The sequence below is a fragment of the Brachyhypopomus gauderio genome, chromosome 5, assembly GCF_052324685.1.
Source record: "Brachyhypopomus gauderio isolate BG-103 chromosome 5, BGAUD_0.2, whole genome shotgun sequence".
NCBI classification, from domain to species: domain Eukaryota; kingdom Metazoa; phylum Chordata; class Actinopteri; order Gymnotiformes; family Hypopomidae; genus Brachyhypopomus; species Brachyhypopomus gauderio.
Window position 1 is genome coordinate 34189999 of NC_135215.1, and position 19442 is coordinate 34209440.

The 19442-nt window shown below is 42.2% G+C and overlaps 1 protein-coding gene and 1 long non-coding RNA gene across 3 annotated transcripts in view; one reads left to right on the forward strand and one right to left on the reverse strand.

Annotated features, from left to right (window-relative positions):
* Positions 1-837: 837 nt before the first annotated feature.
* Positions 838-19442, reverse strand: part of tafa5b (TAFA chemokine like family member 5b) — a 28908-nt gene continuing 10303 nt past the window's right edge. For both annotated transcript variants that reach the window (XM_077007365.1, XM_077007366.1), the window contains exons 2-4: positions 12684-12833; positions 1427-1554; positions 838-1341 (exon numbers count right to left, since the gene is read on the reverse strand). In XM_077007365.1, coding sequence (XP_076863480.1) covers positions 1333-1341; positions 1427-1554; positions 12684-12833 — 287 coding nt within the window. In that variant the 3' untranslated portion in view covers positions 838-1332. The remainder of the gene's footprint in view (positions 1342-1426; positions 1555-12683; positions 12834-19442) is intronic.
* Positions 1798-2698, forward strand: LOC143515243 (uncharacterized). Its single transcript, XR_013131067.1, has 2 exons — positions 1798-2039; positions 2574-2698. It is a non-coding gene; the product is annotated as an uncharacterized LOC143515243 (long non-coding RNA).

Sequence of the window (19442 nt, forward strand, 5' to 3'; positions counted from 1 at the left end):
TTTTTCAGGACATCCTATAAAGCACCCCCCCCCCCCCCCCCCCCCACCTTGCACACACACACACACACACACACACACAACGGCCTTGCCACCAGCACAAGAGCACAGGAGAGGGGAGCAGTCCTGCGGGGCACAGCGCCCGCTTGTCAGTAATAAGAGGAGCTGTGTGTAATGTATGCAGGCTGTTAGCGATGTTAAATGGAGCTTGAAGCCTGGCTGACAGTAGCATATCTCCACAGGCTCTGTGCTGAGGAGAGAGGAGGCGGACAAGGGCGACGTAATGGACTAGGAGAGCCAGGGCCTGGCCCAACGTTCACCGAGGAGGCCCTGGAGGAGCACACACACCATCCCCGAGCAGGAGAAACACCTCCCTTATTAGGCCCATTAGTGTCAATAGTCATACGACAAGGAAGAGCTGACACATAAACAACTTCATTACCATGGGCATCCTTTGAAAGATTTGTCTTTATATGTTAAATACAGCGCTGAAATAATAAGTCGCCACATCATTTGTCTTTTTGGATTTTTAGACTAAGGAGATCTCTGTGGAGAACAGTTTTTAAAGGAAAGGACATGGTTGACTGCAAATGTACAGTTTCTCATGTGACTACATCGTTTGTGGTAAAGAATGAACATAAAAAAAATTAAATACATTTTGTGCCTTTGAAAATACATTTATTGGTCAAAGTCCCTTTAGATCTGTCATCAGTCCTGCTTGGTGCACCTTCCAAAAATTGCTGATTTAGGTTCATAATATGAGTGACCAAATGAAGAATCCAGGAGAACTCCAGAGAAACCAAGGTTTTCATGAACATCCTTATTCCTCTGTGCAGTGACGAAGCATACATTTTCAAATGTAGATTTGTGTGAATGTGTTTTTTTTTTATTGTGCATTTAAATTCGCCATTAATAGATTATATCCCAGAATTCTTCCACATAGAAATTGACTTTCCATTTCATTTTTCTTTGGTCTGTAAAAAATAGATATCAGTGGAGTGCAAAAAAAGTTCAGCAAACTCCCTCAGGTTGCTCTTTCCCCAACAAAACGACCAGTCCAGCAGTGTGTGTCCGAGATTCTACAGTCCAGCAGTGTGTGTCTGAGCATCTACAGGATTGTCGTTTCTTAACAGTTGAGAAAATGTGCGTCTGCCATGATTAATGCTGTTGTGGAATCCATCTCATTGTCCACCAGAGAACCAGTGTCCCCAGTTCACCTTCAACACCACTGATGGACAGACGGACAGACTGACAGACTGATCGCTGTGGCCATCAGGTGAGAAGAGCAGCTTCTACCCCCCGCCACCGTCTCAGATGCGCCAACTCCAGTTGATGTCAGGACACCTGGAAAATGACCAGAAGTTCATGAATGAATAACAATCTCGATCAGATGAGACGGTCGTGACAACAAGTGGGTGTTGTGGCTTACGGTGGTGGTCTTCACTCTTCCCCCGGGCTGTGCACACCGCCAGCCTGATCTGTTTATTAATAAGTCACAGCCCTCGTCATCCAGACAGGGCAACATCTCACACCACTGTCTGCTCCTCACGATGTGAGCTGAGAACAACAACAACAACAACAACAACAACACTGCATTTATAGAAGAAAGGAAATATTTTATGTATATAGATATAAACACAATGCACATTGATTATATACGATATAATCTACAATATATACTATATACAATATATAATATATATCTATCTATATGTAATTTTTTTAATCTAGATTAATCTCACTGAAATCTTGAAATTCATCTAGATTAATCTAGATTAATCTATATTAAAATGGCTCATATGCGTGCTACCCAATTAATGACTAAAAGTCAGTTTTTGAGATAGGGTTTCTTAATACAGAGGGTGCATTAGACCAGGGGCTCATCTCCTGTTTCCAAAATGCATCAATGACTGCTTGAGGAAGCTGTTCTACTTTGATACTTGAAGAAAAAAACATGCTCAATAAAATGTAGGCTACTCGTGTTCAACGGTTTATTCAGTTAAACATGAATTTGTAAGCCTACATACTGTACATTAAAAGGGGTTGTGTCACGTATGACCGTGCCCCCTTCCGTTAGCTGTCACTCCGAACCCCTCGTATCTGTGTTCCGTACCTGTTGTTCCCGCCCCGCTCGTTTATCTTGTGATTCCCTTGTGTATTGCCACGCCCCCGTGTCATTGTTATCACCTGTTCCTTGTTTAGTGTCAATGTATAAAAGTCCCAGTATTTCCCCAGTCTGTTATCCGTGGTTTTGTCTATTCAGTTGTTCATGCTGTTTGTCTATGCCTTGTGCTTACGCGTTGTCTCTGTGTCCTGCCCGTTATCCTGTCTCGTGAGTACTCCCCGTTTGCTGCCCAGTAGCCCTGTTGTCTGTTTGTTTCAGTTACTCTACGTTTTACCCGTGTTTTGTTTTCTAGTCTCTAGTCATGTCGCTCCATGTTTCTCGTTCAGACTCCCTTTTGGCTTTGACCACTGCATTCCTGTTTGGCCCTGATTTTGGTATTCCCTTCATTAAATCTCGCTCATCTCAGCGTTTGTGTCCGTCTCCTCGCTCCGTGGCGCAAGCCACGTTACAGGTTGATAACATGTTTATTCAGCTAAACATGATATTTGAAATGTAAGCCAACATTTAGTACATTTAACCTCACGGACGTAATTTGGGGGGATCTTTTTCAAAAGCCGCTTTTGGTCCTCTGCAGTTTTAACGGTTAAAAAGAAATATTTAAATAGCGACGAATCTAGCGCTAGGACCATGCAGAAAACGACCGCTCCGAGCTCCGCTCCGGTAACACTTTACGTTCCTAAAAATGAATTTTCCATGAAGCAAACCTGGCGACTTCGTGGCCGCATCCATGTAAACACACGTACAATTTGTAATTCACATGTTTGAAAACTCGTTCTCGCCCCTACTGTGCAATTTGGTTAGGAATACAGCCGAGCTAAACTATCAAGTTGAAAGTCATCATAGTTTGCTTACCCATTTTGACCCAGTTCCCAACCCAACTTTAAGAATAGATTAACGGCGACAATTTTTATATCGCCCGATAAGAGTATCAAATTAACGAACGCCGTTAACGGCCCAGCACTAATATAAATACACACACACACACACACACACACACACAATGAACAACATTCATTAATAAATGCAGAGATGTGTAATGGACTTCACTAAAGCACTCTGAAGTCTAAAGGCCACTCAGTGATCTGCCTGTATGTAAACAATGTGAGCACCTTGTAAGAAACAGCACAGAAGGAGGGCAAGCAGGAAAAGCCTCTGTGGATGGAGGTGCACTGTATCACTCATCACCTCCTTACCAGTGCATCCTAACATCTCTACTCCTGCGCTTACAGTAGGTCCAATGTATATCCCACCACTTCAACACTTTGCCCTCTAGTTTTATTCCATGTTCTTAAAATGTAGTGCCAATTTCTACCCACCAACTATGATGACTACCAGCCACAGAGGATGACCCCACACACCCAGAGGGTGACCCCACACACCCAGAGGGTGACCCCACACACCCAGAGGGTTACTCCATACACCCAGAGGGTTACTCCACACACCCAGAGGGTGACCCCACACACCCAGAGGGTTACTCCATACACCCAGAGGGTTACTCCACACACCCAGAGGATGACCCCACACACCCAGAGGATGACACCACACACCTAGAGGGTTACTCCACACACCCAGAGGATGACCCCACACACCCAGAGGATGACACCACACACCTAGAGGGTTACTCCACACACCCAGAGGATGACCCCACACACCCAGAGGATGACCCCACACACCCAGAGGATGACACCACACACCTAGAGGGTTACTCCACACACCCAGAGGATGACCCCACACACCCAGAGGGTGACCCCACACACCTTGAGGGTGACCCCACACACCCAGAGGGTTACTCCATACACCCAGAGGGTTACTCCACACACCCAGAGGATGACCCCACACACCCAGAGGATGACACCACACACCTAGAGGGTTACTCCACACACCCAGAGGATGACCCCACACACCCAGAGTGTGACCCCACACACCCAGAGGATGACCCCACACACCCAGAGGGTGACCCCACACACCCAGAGGACAGCTGACACACAGTTGGCTGGTGTCACAGTGAGCGACGGGGCAGTGTCACCGTCCCCCCCACCTACAGACATACGACCAGTCTGGCCCCCGTGGGGTCCCAGCCACAGCTGTGACATCATCAGAGCTACCAAACTCCAGACGATGGGGCAAGTGCTGTCCTGCCGTGCCTCTCTGGGGCCTGACCTTAATGACATTTATAATATATTATATTATATATTACATTATATATAATATAAATGTAATATAAAGGTGTGAATCACACATGCTGGTTTATTACTCAGGAACCACTTGGCTAAAGTAATATGGCTGCTCGGATCAGCGGCAAAAAACATACTGAACCAGACATCTTCACTTACTACCACCTGACAATTTAATGGCTTAGATAACATTCATAGATTAACGGCATAGTTACTTATTATTACTAATTTATTTTTTCTTCGCATCAGTCACTAAAAACATGATCTTGTTTGCCTGTGCAACAAAAACTACATAAGCCTGCACTGGTTAAGATACATGTCTGTGATTTAGCACTACTGGTGTGGTAGTGTGCTGTAAAAGGGTGCTCATAAATTTATCTGAAAAAGCTGTACAAAAATCCACAATCCACTTGAAGGTTAAGACGAGGGTGAATAGGACATTCTTATAGTGCAGATAAAAGCTGATGAAGCCACACACTAAACCCACACTGGGCTTGATAATAAAAGTCTCTTTCATAAAATAGAACACGGTGGACCAACAGAGAACACATTTTTCCTGAGAACCAATTTTTCACATTTTTCACTTAATCAAACACAAATGTCTATTTATAATAACTAGGGCACCCATATATGCTAATTTGCATACTATGACATATTGTCCCTTAGAGAGAGAGAGAGAGAGAGAGAGAGAGAGAGAGAGAGAGAGAGAAGAGAGATGGAGGAAGTGAGGACTGTATGTGTGTGGTGTGCGTGTGTTTTTGTGTGTGTGTGTGTAAGAGAGAGAGAGAGAGAGAGAGAGAGAGCAAGAGAGAGAGAGAAGAGGGAAACAGGAAAGGGGCCAGTTATTTCTTAGAATAAATAAGCATTACAAATGAAACTACTTGCATGTAGTAAATAAGTAAAGAGTCCAACAAAGGTACGAGGATAAATAAAGACAGAACACTACACAGAGGGACATGCATGCTTATGAAGTACAGTCAGTACATTCTAGATTTATCTTGTCATTACTTTATGTTTTCCAAAGCAGATGCAACACCATATTTAATCTTCTGATGAACAGATGGTAGGAGGGTCATTAATCATACAGGAATTGATTTTTAATCTAAGATTTTTTTTTATGTTTAAAAACACTCCGGTTGCACCTTTAAAGAGTTTTTAGCACGCTTCAAGGCTTAATGCATTCTGCAAAGTCATAAACGCTTGTGAGTCGGGGGACCGGTGTCCCGCTGTGGACTTGCAGCATCTCAAACATACAGCCTCCTCCATAATGGCAGTGGAAAGATACTTTTTATGTCTGGCACATCTTCATTTCAGAGCTGTAACTGCAGGAACTGTGGATCATATGCAATGATATTCTTTCCTAAACAGTCACTTTAACACTGCTGTTGTCAGTGCTAAACAGTTTAATGCTTGTACCAATGTTTGTTATAAAAAGGAACACTATAGAATAAGCCTTGTTTTAATCAGACCCTAAGTAACCCAATCAACTTCTGGTTAAATATAAACTGTTATCCTGTTAGGTATAATTTTAAGGGAAATCAACATCTTACTGTCCATCAGAATTGCATTCATTTATAAGTATCAAAGCTTTTATTGTATGTGATATTGTGAACAGATGTGCATTCACACAAAAAATTTTTTTTATTGAAATGCAGGACAACCGCCCCCTTTTTGCAATTTTGCATTCTGAAACACAAAATTATAAAGAAGTTGTAGATCTCAAAGGAACACATGCCATATAAAAAGAGATTAAAAAAATACAGGGTGGTTCAGCAGAATATTACTTGTGCCTTTATAGTTCGCTTACCCATGTGATAGTAAAAAAATGTGCTTTAAATGCCATTTGAAAATAGACCACATATGCTCATAGTCACTGTGAGCTACTTTTAAACCTAACAACCCCTAAGCTCATGCAACCAGCACCCAACACAGAAGGCTTTCATTCCATAAACTTTTTAGGACTTGTGTCATGCTGTTAACAGTCACCCTGCTGGGTGCTGGAGTAAGGAATGATTCTGAGTAATCCAATGTATTTGATAATATCAATAATTACATTAGCAATGAGACCTTACTCTATGTAATCCAGGCACCACAAACATCCGCCTGGCATCACCCCAGTACTGTCAAATTGGGAACGCACAATCAACAAACCAACAATTGCCAAAGAGTGTCCCATTACCTTTCAGTGTGTAGGTGATGAGTGCTACTCTCACACTGCTCTACTAATGAGCCACAGGCTCTGTGAAGGGATGTGAGGGTACTGCTAGTCTTCTGCCGGGCAGGCACACTGTGGCAGAGTGCCACCCTGCTTTTCCACATCAGTACATCAAAGAGGCACACTCTCCCTGAACTTGGAACTGTCAGACAGTCAAGCCCCATGAACACCTCGCAAAGAGACACAGGAGACTCCGGCAGTCCAAACTCCAGGGACAGCGAGACCGAGCAAGAGAACCCTGGACCCTACCTTGCCAGCTGGGAATGAGTGTTTAAATTAGGCTCCTACACATGTAACTTGCCAACGTGAACCTAGTACATGTTTTGTAACAGACTGAGAAGACGCTAAGCTGAAGAGTGGAAGGTTTAGAAAGCTCATAGAAATTCCACATAGTTTCACCTTCACATCCAACAATGAGAAATCTTCTTATTGCACCCCCCCTGAGAATAACACTCCACACTGCACACAGAAGAGACATTTTTCTTTTGCTGGTCCCAATGGAGAAACCATGTTTTAACCAAGCATCTTAAAGAGTGGACGAACTTGTATTCTATTCTCTGTCATCACAGAACAGCTACTTTAAGCAACTACATACCGTGTTCTCTCATAATGCTTTCATTTATTCAGGAAAAGTGCACATGCAGGTCTGGTGTATCTCCAGTGGCTTTACTTGGATTTGAGAGTGGATAAAAAAACATCTTTTTTTTTTTTTACCAAGAACAGAGAAGGGAATATTATGGGATGTGAAAGGGGCCAGTCACTGCAGTAAGCTTTGCTCCACCCACTCCACTGAGACCAGCATTCTTTAGGCAGATGATGGCATATATAGTTTAAACACTAAAGCAATTTTGAAATGGTTTTGTGTGGTGTGATACCCACAGTAGCAGCTGCTTTCAATCCGTATATATATCTCCATGCCATTTAGCATTTAGTTTAGCGTTTGATAATTAATATCCCCCCTTAGATAAAAGTACAGATCCAGGGGTTCATAGACGAAGGGTTTTATGGTAGACTGGGGCGCTGGTGCTGTCGTCCTGTCACTGCTCGTGGTCACTCAAGTTTGTTGACAGTGCAGTGGACGGATGCCATTGTCTCAGAATGCCCCCAAGCCTATGTTACCTTCTGGTTCTGCCTTTTTAGCTAGGCTGTAATAATTTAACTAAATGCCGGAGTTGCTGCCACACTCCAGAAATGTTTATAATTTTACCTGTCCTGTATATGTCCTCATACAGAGCTAATTTTCCCTGTTTCATTTCTCCACATGGCTGCCCGCCTGCTTGAGGAATAATGAGATGAGGAGACCAGCGATCCATCCTGAGCCAGCCACCTCCTGCCTAACCGGATGCATACATCATGATGGACATTATTACATATTTTTCCTTTTCTTTCTCTTCTTTCTGTCTAAATTGTTGTTGTTGTCATGGTGACCGGTGTCGGCCAGAGGAGGATGGGTTCCCCCCCTGAGTCTTGGTTCCTCTCAAGGTTTCTTCCTCATGCAAAAAACTAGGGAGTTTTTCCTTGCCACTGTCGCCTTTGGCTTGCTCACTGGGGGCTAGGACTCGGCACTTGTAAAGCTGCTTTGTGACAACAACTGTTGTAAAAAGCGCTATATAAATAAAATTTGATTGATTGATTGATTGATTGATTCCATCGTACCTGTGATTGTCTGATAATGTCTGATGATGCTTAGACTTCATTGGCACTATCAGAATATACAAGCTCAAGCAGCAAAGTGAATTCCTGCTGTGCCGGTCACTGTGCTCACAGTGGTCACATGGGGCAAATATCTCTAGTACCATTAACTCCAGGGAGCCTAATGACACACACCACATGGTGGCACATGAGATCACAGGTTTCTGGGCTCTCGTGCTTCTAGAAGCTTCCTCTCCTGGACACAGGACCACTGAAAATGATGATCCGTTATACACTATTTATGCCCTACATGATATGGAGAGAGAACTTTGGCCTACTGGAGAAAATGCTTCAGCACAAGTAATCCTGCCTTCATTTAGCAGCGCATGGGCACAAGTGGCCTGTCAACACGAGCAGTGTATGTGTTAAATATCGACCCGCAGCACAATTACTTCAAACCATATTGCCTGGTTGGGATCTTATTGAGAGCTGTGGCTCCAGTGTTACTATGGTTCATGATGCTTGCTCGTGTAACTGCATTACTAATCACTCACGGCTCTCGTTTCCAGAGTGCGATGACCTACGTCTGAATTGCAGGGCTGCGGTATGATCTGTCATGAATGCCCTGCAGCAAAGTAACCTCCATCGTCTTGGTCAGCGTACCCATCCACATGTGCTAAGTGAGAGGAGCATAACCTCCCTCCCACTCTGAATACAGGGATCACTGGTGTCACGGTCAACTGCCTCTGCGGTCATACTGAGGAGGGTGTGACAGAGATGTAATGATAGATGTTCTTACAAGTTCTGTCAGGTTTGGTATTGCAGTGTATTTCTCCTAATTTTGTTCTCCAATAAACATTATTACAGCCCTTACTTGCAGGTAGTGGGTTTATATCAGACTACCTATGATCCAAAAATAGAGAACAGAACCATGGAAGATAATTAGATACTTTAATTGATGCTTACAGCAGACGCACCATGCATTATCTCCAGGAAGCACTGAGAGAAATGAGGCATATTAATAATCTGTTATTGTGTGGGCAGCACGCCTTAACACCTGCAAATACTTAATCATGACAGAACTGGATTAACTGTACAGGATGTATTCTCCATGTAAATAAAACTCATTTGTTTTTACTAGTGATCAACTATGTGTTGAAAGGAATAATCTGCAGAGTGAACCAGACATCATGGATATTTTCTAAAATAGTTTTCTGCGGATTTAATTTCTCATCAATGTGAATATGGCTTGCTAGTCGTGTTTTTCTGCTGTTAAAAGTGTTGAAGAGCCTTCATAAAAGTCTTTAAGACTGTGGTCAGAATGAGAACTGCTATGATCGGAATGATTATAATTAGAAAAGTCATTACAAACAGCATAGCTTACATAACAGTGTAAGCAGCACACCCATCATAATAGACCTTTATTTACGTAAGAAATGTTTCATGCGTAAATTCTGTAAAACTGCTCTGTATAAGGACAAGTATACCACAAGTACACAGAACATTTCAAAACTGATCACAGGTCAGATGCTACCATCACCATCACATGTGTGTACGTCTGCACTATATGCATCTACAGATCCAGAGCACGGCGAGTCTTTTGCATCAACACCATCCCTCCCCAAATACCCTCACTTTAAATCTCATTCTCTAAGCACGCAGCTTTCCCTAGAAAAAAAAGACTTCAGCCTAGCTTAAAAAACAAAACTGGTCTCCCACACTCCAAACCAAAGTGATTACTAATCAGTCTGTGTACCTTAAATAACCAATCATTGCACTCAGTATAAAACAACAGAGGCATGTAAAAAGTTGCAGATGACACATTTCACACTATACTAATGAGCAGGCCCGCTGACAGTCTTGCTGGGGCCCGGGACAAGAAAGTTTCATGTGCCGCTGAGGTCGTGCACCTCTCGAATTTTGTAACTTTGCGCGCGCCGCGCTTCAGTGCAACGAACAAAGTCATGTTTGCAGGGTTCATACATCTTTATAAGGTGGAATCAAAGCACTTGTACATCACTTTCAAGGTCCATTTGAATAACTCCCAGAACGTTAAATTTAATTAAGTTAAATATGTATACGTATACTCGAAATGATTCGAAATAATTCGCTTTTTATCAAATTACTTAATGGTTGTTTATTTTCAAAATGCCCAATCTTAACGTCTTCACGTTCTCTCATGTTTCGTCCTGGAATTACAAGAGGCTCGTATTTGTTAACGCAGGGTTGCCAACTCTCACGCATTAAGCGTGAGACACACGCATTTGACTGTCTTCACACGCTCTCACACCACACTTCAGATTTCTCACGCCGAAAAAAAAATTCTAGTTTATTTTACCTCTGATCCATATCTATGATTCAATGAGTTACTAGTTCGAGTTACTAGTGATCTTGAAAAGTTGGCCACCCTGGTTAACGTAATACAAGAGAACTGTTCAGTCAGACAGATATTTGTTGTGAAACGAAGTAGTTAACAATTTTCAAGTACTTTAGCCTAAATTCCAGCACTTTTCAAACCTGGAACACAATGCAACATTAAAATTCGTCAGGTAAATGTTTTTCCTTTCCCGCTGTTGGGCGGGTACCAACCGGCTACGGTTGGTGCTGGATCCAACCATTTTTCAGTGGGAGGCGGGGGTGTATGCACTTAATGGAAAATATGCAGATAGGTAAAAAACATATATATTTTAGCCACTGAGCTTATTTTGAGTACAGAGTTCAAGATTATTTAAAATGATAGACTTTAAATAAAAAATAAATTGCTGTGTTCTATGATGGGCCCCCTTGGCCCTGGACAACAGACCCGGTTGTCCCCCCCTATCGACGGGGCTGCTGGTGAGCCAAACACTTCAGTCATTGCCTATTGGGTGGATTTGTGGTTAGCAACCTAGTGCCTCGTCATCATTGTTTGGTCATCATCGTTTTAACCATGGTCCAGTGGACAATGAGAGCCCTTCGTTTTCCTCCTTCATCCCATCATGTGTGACTGAGAAATAGCTCGCCTTCCTACAGCAAGGCATTTTTACCTGCTGCCAGCCATCGCTTGAGTGAACCTGGCAGGAACTCCTGGCACAATGACAGAGAGGAACACCAGGTCTCCCTTTGACTCTAAAGTTGCCCTGATTGCCTGTTTTTCTCACCAGAATCAGATAACGCCATCGAACACAAAGATGAACAGTACACCTTCCTTCAACCACTCTGAAGAGCTAATCCAGTGGAGGACATCACAAGGCCACCAATCAGGCCACTAGCTGTTGTGCTTGTGGGACAATGGTGTCTATTCATCCCCTCTTACCCTGTTCAGAAATCAATAGCTTCACCCTTTCATTTTGTTAGAGATAGCGGAAGGGTCAGACTGCATGAAATTGCACCTTAGAAGAGAATGTGGTTAGAGAGCCTCCTAGCAAGAAATATTGCTTCTCCAAGATTATTACACACTTAGGTTTAATCTTAAATTGAGGAATTAAGATATTAGGCTTTAAAGAGCTGCTTTTTCTCGAAATTCATAGGTTTCAGGCTTTTACCTGTAGCAACGATATTTTGTGTCCAGCTATCTTGTTGGCAAGAGCCAGAGTAGTGTGACATATTATGATAATCCACAGAAGTGTTTCCTATCTTCAGTGTGACTGGCCAGAAATGGCAATATGGGATTTTCTCTATGGGATGTGACCCCCATGGTGATAACAGATAAATATGATATTGAAAACGTAACTACATTTCCATTATACTCAAGACTAATATATAGAACAGTAACTTTATATCTGCACAGCATAACATATAAAGCCTGTTATACACTCAATTGTAAAGCAAATATTACAGGGCAATAATACTGCACAATATTTCCAGTATAAAAAAACAGAGTCACATAAAAAGCTTCAGAAGCAATCTGGATCATGCCCCCAGCGAGCAGACATACTTTTAACTGGATTTTGAGAAACTCTTACCATACAAAACACTTCTCAAAGTTTGACACATACGATAACAAAAACTGACAAAGAAAAGAAAGATGAACACTTTCATCTTTCTGGACAAACTAACAGCAAAAGGACCAAAGAACTCATGCAATTGCAAAGAAAAATGTTCGAATTTTGGAGCACATTTTTATCCGTGTAAAAGGTTGCACTTTTAAGCCTGCTATGAACACGACCAACTGAACTAATCTCAAAAGCACTTGGAATGTATCACTTAAACACAAATAAGAATCCTACTGTGTATAGGAACCATCTTACTCTCAAACTGTTTAGCTCCAACTCTGCTGACATTCTTCCCAAACACTGAGGTCACATTGCATGGGTCCACGTCCCATCCCCACAACATCTTGATTTCCCCGGCATCTAGCACCTAGATACAAATCATCCTTAGGTGGCCACACTTCAGGAGACAGTGATGAAACCCACAGTAACTGTCAGAGTCCTATGAGTGCTGCTTCACACACCCTCTCACTAAGCAGACAGCATGATCTCTAGGATCAGAAACCACTCTGATGCGCTCCGGTCGGTTCCTTATACAGTGCCGCCTGCTTGCAGGTCCTGCCTCTTACCATCTACGCATGCCGGGGAGGCTCTGGTGGTGCCGGCAATCTGGCCCTTCCTGCAGGCACACCTGGCCGTCTGCCTGGCGATTGTCCTCCTCGGCTGGCTGCCGTCCCGGTCCAGGGTGACAATTTCACATGTGCCAGCTGCCAACTGACCTGAATGAAGAGACAACATTGATGGTAAAGATACGAGGTCCTTTTTTTTTACAGGATTACAACAGTAAACAAAAGGTTTGAGGTTGTCAAGCTGTGGAAATGTTTAGCCTATATTACACACCGCAAGAAATAACCTTCAGACCTGATTTCTAGCTTTATAAAAGTTTTGATTGCAATTTTTTTACTTCACTTGAAATGTACATCTATTTTCTGCTGAACAAATGCATTGCTTGCCATCGTTTTGATTAGCCTTCATTAACCTGCATATATATTAACAGTAATATACTTCTACGCCACTCAGATTTGCATCTAATGAACGCGGTATTGTGTAGTAAATCAACTCTTAATAGTTGCCAACAGCGCCAACAAAGACTGTAGTGCAAATACTCAACAATCAGAATAATCTGACATAAGTCAAACCAAATGGCAGCTAGCAGAAGGCCTTCTCTTGAGTCCAGCTGGCTGGTGGGTTAAGCAGCTCCTCAAAAAAAATGAACAAAAGGATCTAAATATTGACTTCTATATTCCAGCTTTTTCAGCTCTGTCATGCAAATAAGAACGAGGGTGTTTCGGGATAATTAGGATGTTTTAAGGATACCAACTCCCTTGATGAATGAGTATTGTACCATCTCCACAGTCTGCTCACAATGAAGGAATCACATACATTCCATGTTCTTCCTCTCTTTGCCTGGTTTGCCAGTTCAGTATACTTGGCCATTTAGGTAACACACAAGTCGCAGACTGTGTTCCTATGTTAGCTATCTAATGTCCCGTCGGGACAGTTAGTTTGTTCCTTGCTTTTATAGCGTGGCAGCTGACAGACTTATGCTGCTCAGGACTGCTACCCAAAGCCTGATTCAGTGATCCAGATTTTTGCCATATCCCTCCAGATTCAAATTTTTGATATCCCAAGAACACACACGTGCATAAGCTATGAGAGTACAAGCTGTGTTTTATATTCAGATATTTTACCTGTGTGTTTGTGTGCATGCGCACGTGTGTCCCTCAGCATTTTACCTAGTAAAGCATCCTAATTCCTCAGAGAGATGCGGAGGCTTCGCTCCTGTCCTACAAGAGAGCGCGCCCTCCTTTCCACTCCTCTCTTCCTCCATCACTGACTCATCAGGATGCAAAGCACCTTTTATGACACTCTGTATTTCAGGCTACGTTTTAAAGCGCAAGAGAAATATTGCAGAGCTTGTCAGAGCTGCCATAAAAATAAAAAAAAAACCCCTTAAAAAAGTTCTCTAGACATCCCTTGTTGCAAGCCACTCTCATCATTAAAACTGAAAGTACTTCTATCCAATCTATTTCAGGCAGCTGAGTTGCTTGAGCGCTTCAGTGATTATTGGAACATTTTCAAGAGTGATTTGATTCTGTCTTTTCCTTCTCCCCACCTCACCCTTCTACCACACGCACTTCCTCTGTTTCACTCTTTCTCCCAAAGCACCTCTCAAAGTTACGGTACTCTTCTACAAGTAAAGTTTCATGGTGCCCTTGGTGCTGCAATATTATACTGCAATGCTCCTTTGTCTGTTGTAATATAAATATCAATCAATCACAAAACCGAAGGCACCACTATTCCTGAAAGCCGTCAATTATCACTGATAGAAGCCGAAAGAGGAAGACATAGATTGAATAAATGTATGTTGTTAAAACTACAATATGGGAATTTTCATAATAGCACAAACTATTATGAACATTGTATATTACTCAGCTGTACTAGAGAGTGGTAATTAATGATGAAAACTGGATTTTCCTTCTGCATTTTTATTTCTTACATGACTCGGGCAGAACTTGAGGTTGCTTCTGGTCACACTCTGTCTCACACCCAGTGAAACACACGTACGTAGTCAATCACCCAGACAACATCAATCCTCTCCCCGACAGTCAGACACCTCCAAGCTCTCGGTCTCCAGCACGGCTTTCTTTGCTCCTGCTTTGTCTTCTTCTTAAGTTCATTAAAACGACCAACTTGTTACATCTCACGTGCTCCCTTGCTCAAAATGTCACACTTCTGGACCAGCTGAATTATATTTGTCTTACAAGCACAACAGCATTACATTTCTGTCAGTGCTCTGATTCATCCATCCAAAGTTGCATTGTGCCAATCCAGTCTAACCAGTTAATGCATCTGGATAATACTCTCTTAGCCCATCAGACTAGGAAAACAACTGTAAATTACCGTTCACTATTTCTGTGCACAGCTGTCACAAATGCTGAAGACGTGAGCCCCACTGTAGAAAAGCACTGTCACTCACTTATAATCGGCCAGCCCAGACAGGCTCTTGTGACGGGGGCCTGCTAGATGCTGGGCTGGGGGAGTCCAAGGGGCTATTCATGTAGCTTCATCAGCATGCTACCAGTGGAGCGTGCCCTGTGATTGAATTCAGACTTCAAGCACTCCTCCTTTAATCTCTCACACATCCATTGAGCTCAAGCCTGGCCCCTGCACTATGACAAACACAACACCCCCCCACCTCCCCACACACACGCACACACTTTCTTTCTCTTGTGTCCACCAGTATTTACTCAACCTCTTCCACCCACTATGAAAGAATGACTTACACAAACATGTATTGTGGTGGTTTGAAAGGAAAATAAAACAATTTTTTTACTGCCAAGCTAAATCCACATCAGTTACTGATATGGACGTAACGTATGGGTTGACTCGTACATACACTGGACCAATCTGCACGGCTACGTGCGACATGTTTGTGGCAGTGAGGAATCTGCTAAATCTGACGCTGCTTGGAGCTCAGAGTCTTGCATACTTCAGCCTTGCATTTAAGAGATGAAAGAGCTGCCAACCACGTATGTCGCAGAAGGACAGTGTGATTCTTCTACTGATCTGAAATTCAAAAGCTATCCCTTACAGACTGTCAACAAAGTGATGGAGTGAAAAGTGAATCTATCACCCAGGGACCAAGCCTAGACTTCACCATAATATCAACACATCAGTCCAGTGACAAACCATGGTTTCCATATATGGCCTCAAAAATACTGAGTATAAACAAAAAGCTTTATACTTTTTTGTGGGTTTTATTGAAACAAACGTATAATGCCATTTGATAGTATCTCCTATTTATTTATTGTAATAAAAAAATGTATCCAGGTAAATCTTCTAGTATTAAATGAACACATTCAGTGTTGGCTGACTTCATCTGCCAATAAAAGTTTAATCTGCCCGAACAGACATGAAACTATGCACAGACATAGCTTCTGCCATAATTCATGCTCATCTTTCTTGGGTCCCTCTCTGGTGTCTCTAGAACGTTCATCACATGCTTCTGAGTCCAATGGGCAAACCAGTTCACCTTAACCAGAACATCCAGGCTCTATGCTCTGACTAATATATCTTACTGGAAGATAAAAACTTCAGCTGAACAGAGGTTTCTTATTTTAAGAACTTTTAAATTAGTTCAGTGAAGATAAATCCCTTAACCTGCCTAAAGTCATAATCTTCATTAACTTCTAAATAGAGTGAATAATCATTTTTGGCTAGTATGTTAGTTAGTTTTTAAACAAATCTTATTTTTTTTACTGAAAAGTCAGAGTCACAGTGTCAGTAGGAAGCTTCCGGTGCCTGCCGTACTTCCTCCAGAAGAGCGCCCCCATGTGGAGTGGAGACCTTTAGCTTACACCCACTCAATGTCTTCAGCTACTGATCTGTGGGTGTGCAATTGGCTACAAGGGTAAGAAAGTCAGCTTTCAAGGAGCATTCTATGATCTCCAGTGATGTGTTGACATCATGGCCTAGATAAATGTTTGTTTTTGAAGCAGTTCGCTGTGATTGACAAACAGCCCATTTTCAACCTTTAATGTCCTACATAGATTACATACAATTAAAATAAGTTTAACAAGTTAATCTTTTTACTTTTTAAATTATTTTCACTATAATTGCTGCCATAGACATGTACCAAGTTGGAAAAAATATGATACAACAATTTGCTGTCCCATCCAAATTATCGGAATCAGGTGTTCCAATCACTTCCATGGCCACTGATGTATAAAATTAAGCACCTAGTCATGCAGACTGTTTTTACAAACATTTGTGAAAGAATGGGTCGCCCTCAGGAGCTCAGTGAATTCAGTGTTGAACCGTGATAGGATGCCACCTGTGCAACAAAGCCAGTTGTGAAATTTCCTCGCTCCTAAATATTCCACAGTCAACTGACAGCTGTATTATAAGAAAATGGAAGTATTTGGGAAAGACAACGGCAACACAGCCATGAAGTGGTAGGCCACATAAACTGATGGAGCGGGGTCAGTGGATGCTGAAGCACATAGTGTGAAGTGATCTTTAGATTAGCTCAAGAACAGTGTGCAGAGAGCTTCATAGAATGGGTTTCCATGGTCGAGCAGCTGCATCCAGGCCATACATCACCAAGTGCAATGCAAAGCGTTGGATGCAGTGGTGTAAAGCACGCCGCCACTGGACTCTAGAGCAGTGGAGGTGCGTTCTCTGGAGTAACACTTCTCCATCTGGCAGTCTTTTGGACGAGTTTGGCGGTTGCCAGGTGAACGGTACTAGTCTGACTGCATTGAGCCAAGTGTAAAGTTTGGTGGAGGGGGGATTATGGTGTGGGGTTGTTTTTCAGGAGCTGGGCTTGGCTCCTTAGTTCCAAAGAAAGGAGCTCTCAATGTTTCAGCATAGCAAGACATTTTGGACAATTCCATACTCCCAAATTTGTGGGAACAGTTTGGCTGGCCCCTTCTTTCATTATGACTGACTGTGCACCAGTGCACAAAGCAAGGTCCACAAATACATGGATGGCAGAGTCTGGTGTGGATGAACTTGACTGGCCTGCACAGTCCAGACCTCAACCCAATAGAACACCTTTGGGATTAATTAGAGTGGAGATTGAGAGCCAGGCCTTCTCGTCTAACACCAGTATGTGACCTCACAAAGAAGAATGGTCAAAAATCCCCATGAACACACTGCTAAACAAAAATCTCCATGAACACACTCCTAAACCTTGTGGACAGCCTTCCCAGAAGAGTTGAAGCTGTTCTAGCTGCAAAGGGTGGACCAACGTCATATGGATTAGGAATGGGATGTCACTTAAACTCATACGTGAGTCAAGGAAGGTGAGCGAATACTTTTGGCAATATAGTGTGTGTGTGTGTGTGTGTGTGTGTGTGTGTGTGTGTGTGTGTGTGTGTGTGTGTGTGTGTGTGTGTGTGTGTGTATAGTGCTGTCAATTCCAGATGCCGCGATTAAAAGTCCTCACCAGGATTTTGCTCAGGCTTCCTGGATTGTGTTGATTCCACTCATTTTACCTGGATTGCTAATTAGAAAATCTAGCAAGCTTGAGCAAAATCCTGGTGAGGACTTTTAATCCCAGCACCTGGAATTGACAGCACTAATATATATATATATATATATATATATATATATATATATATATATATATATATATATATATATATATATATATATATATATATATCTGGTGAGTATGTGCCATTAGGTTAGTGTGTATATGGTTCCAGGCCTAATTCAGCATTGTGATGTGAGTCTCTGGTGTATATGAAACAGTCACTTACTCCTGTTCTTCCCTGAACCACTGCGCTGTGATTCCTCCTGAATCTCTATGCAGATAACAAGCTGCCCTCTTTTTCACTGTACGAATACAACACATTTAACAAGCTACAATGATTTCCAAAACAAGAGTGGGAAGTATACCACGCACACGGAGCTCCACCTTAGACTTGGCAAGAACAGTGCTGCCAGCTTACCCACCCAGCAGTGCTCAACAGGAGCAAAGCGAAAAGTGTTTTGACAGTTGCCAGATATCACTACGCCTGAGCTCACTGTTTGTGTCCTCTGACTTAAAAAAAAAATGCAAATCCATGTATTTCCCATTTATCTTTAGTAAAAACCTTGTTACTGTGGCAACCAAGCCAACTTTTTTTTTTTTTACCATCCAACCAACACAGAAATGTAAGCTCAATTATGCCCAGTGGGCAATCACCTTCAGTGGTCATTCCAGGGTGTACCAAACCCCTGTGATTCTAATACACAAACTGCTGAATCCATCTGGCTATGATAGTTTACAGGGTGGTTATTGTCAGTTCAGTGCTAGCTGTAACAGCCATGCAGTGTGTATAGAGCTGAATAAACTATGACCCATTGTGTGACATTTTAAAAAGCTTTTGAAAACCTAAAAAGACATAATACAAAGCTAGACTAGCAGGCTGTCCCCATGGAACAGAAGATGTTTAAACCAAACAAATGATTTCTGCTTTCAGAATAATACTTGAACCAACAATTGTGTGTGAGTGCATTCTATCATATCTGGAGTCTGTTGGCCAAAATGCCTTATGTTAGAATTCACATTTTAAAGATTATATTGGAATGTGTTTCACATTTCAGAGACAAACACTGACAAAATGGTCAATGTACAGATGCATTGATTTCTCATAATTATACTGCCAATTGATAGTAGCACTTTACTTTGTACTAATTATAATCTTATGTATGCTTATTACATTCATACTTTAAGCTATTAGGGATACAACTGTGTACAGATATTTTATTACTCTACAGTTAAATTGGCAATTTAGGAAAAAATGTAAGGTTGTATTTCAAAGACTGTCGTGTTG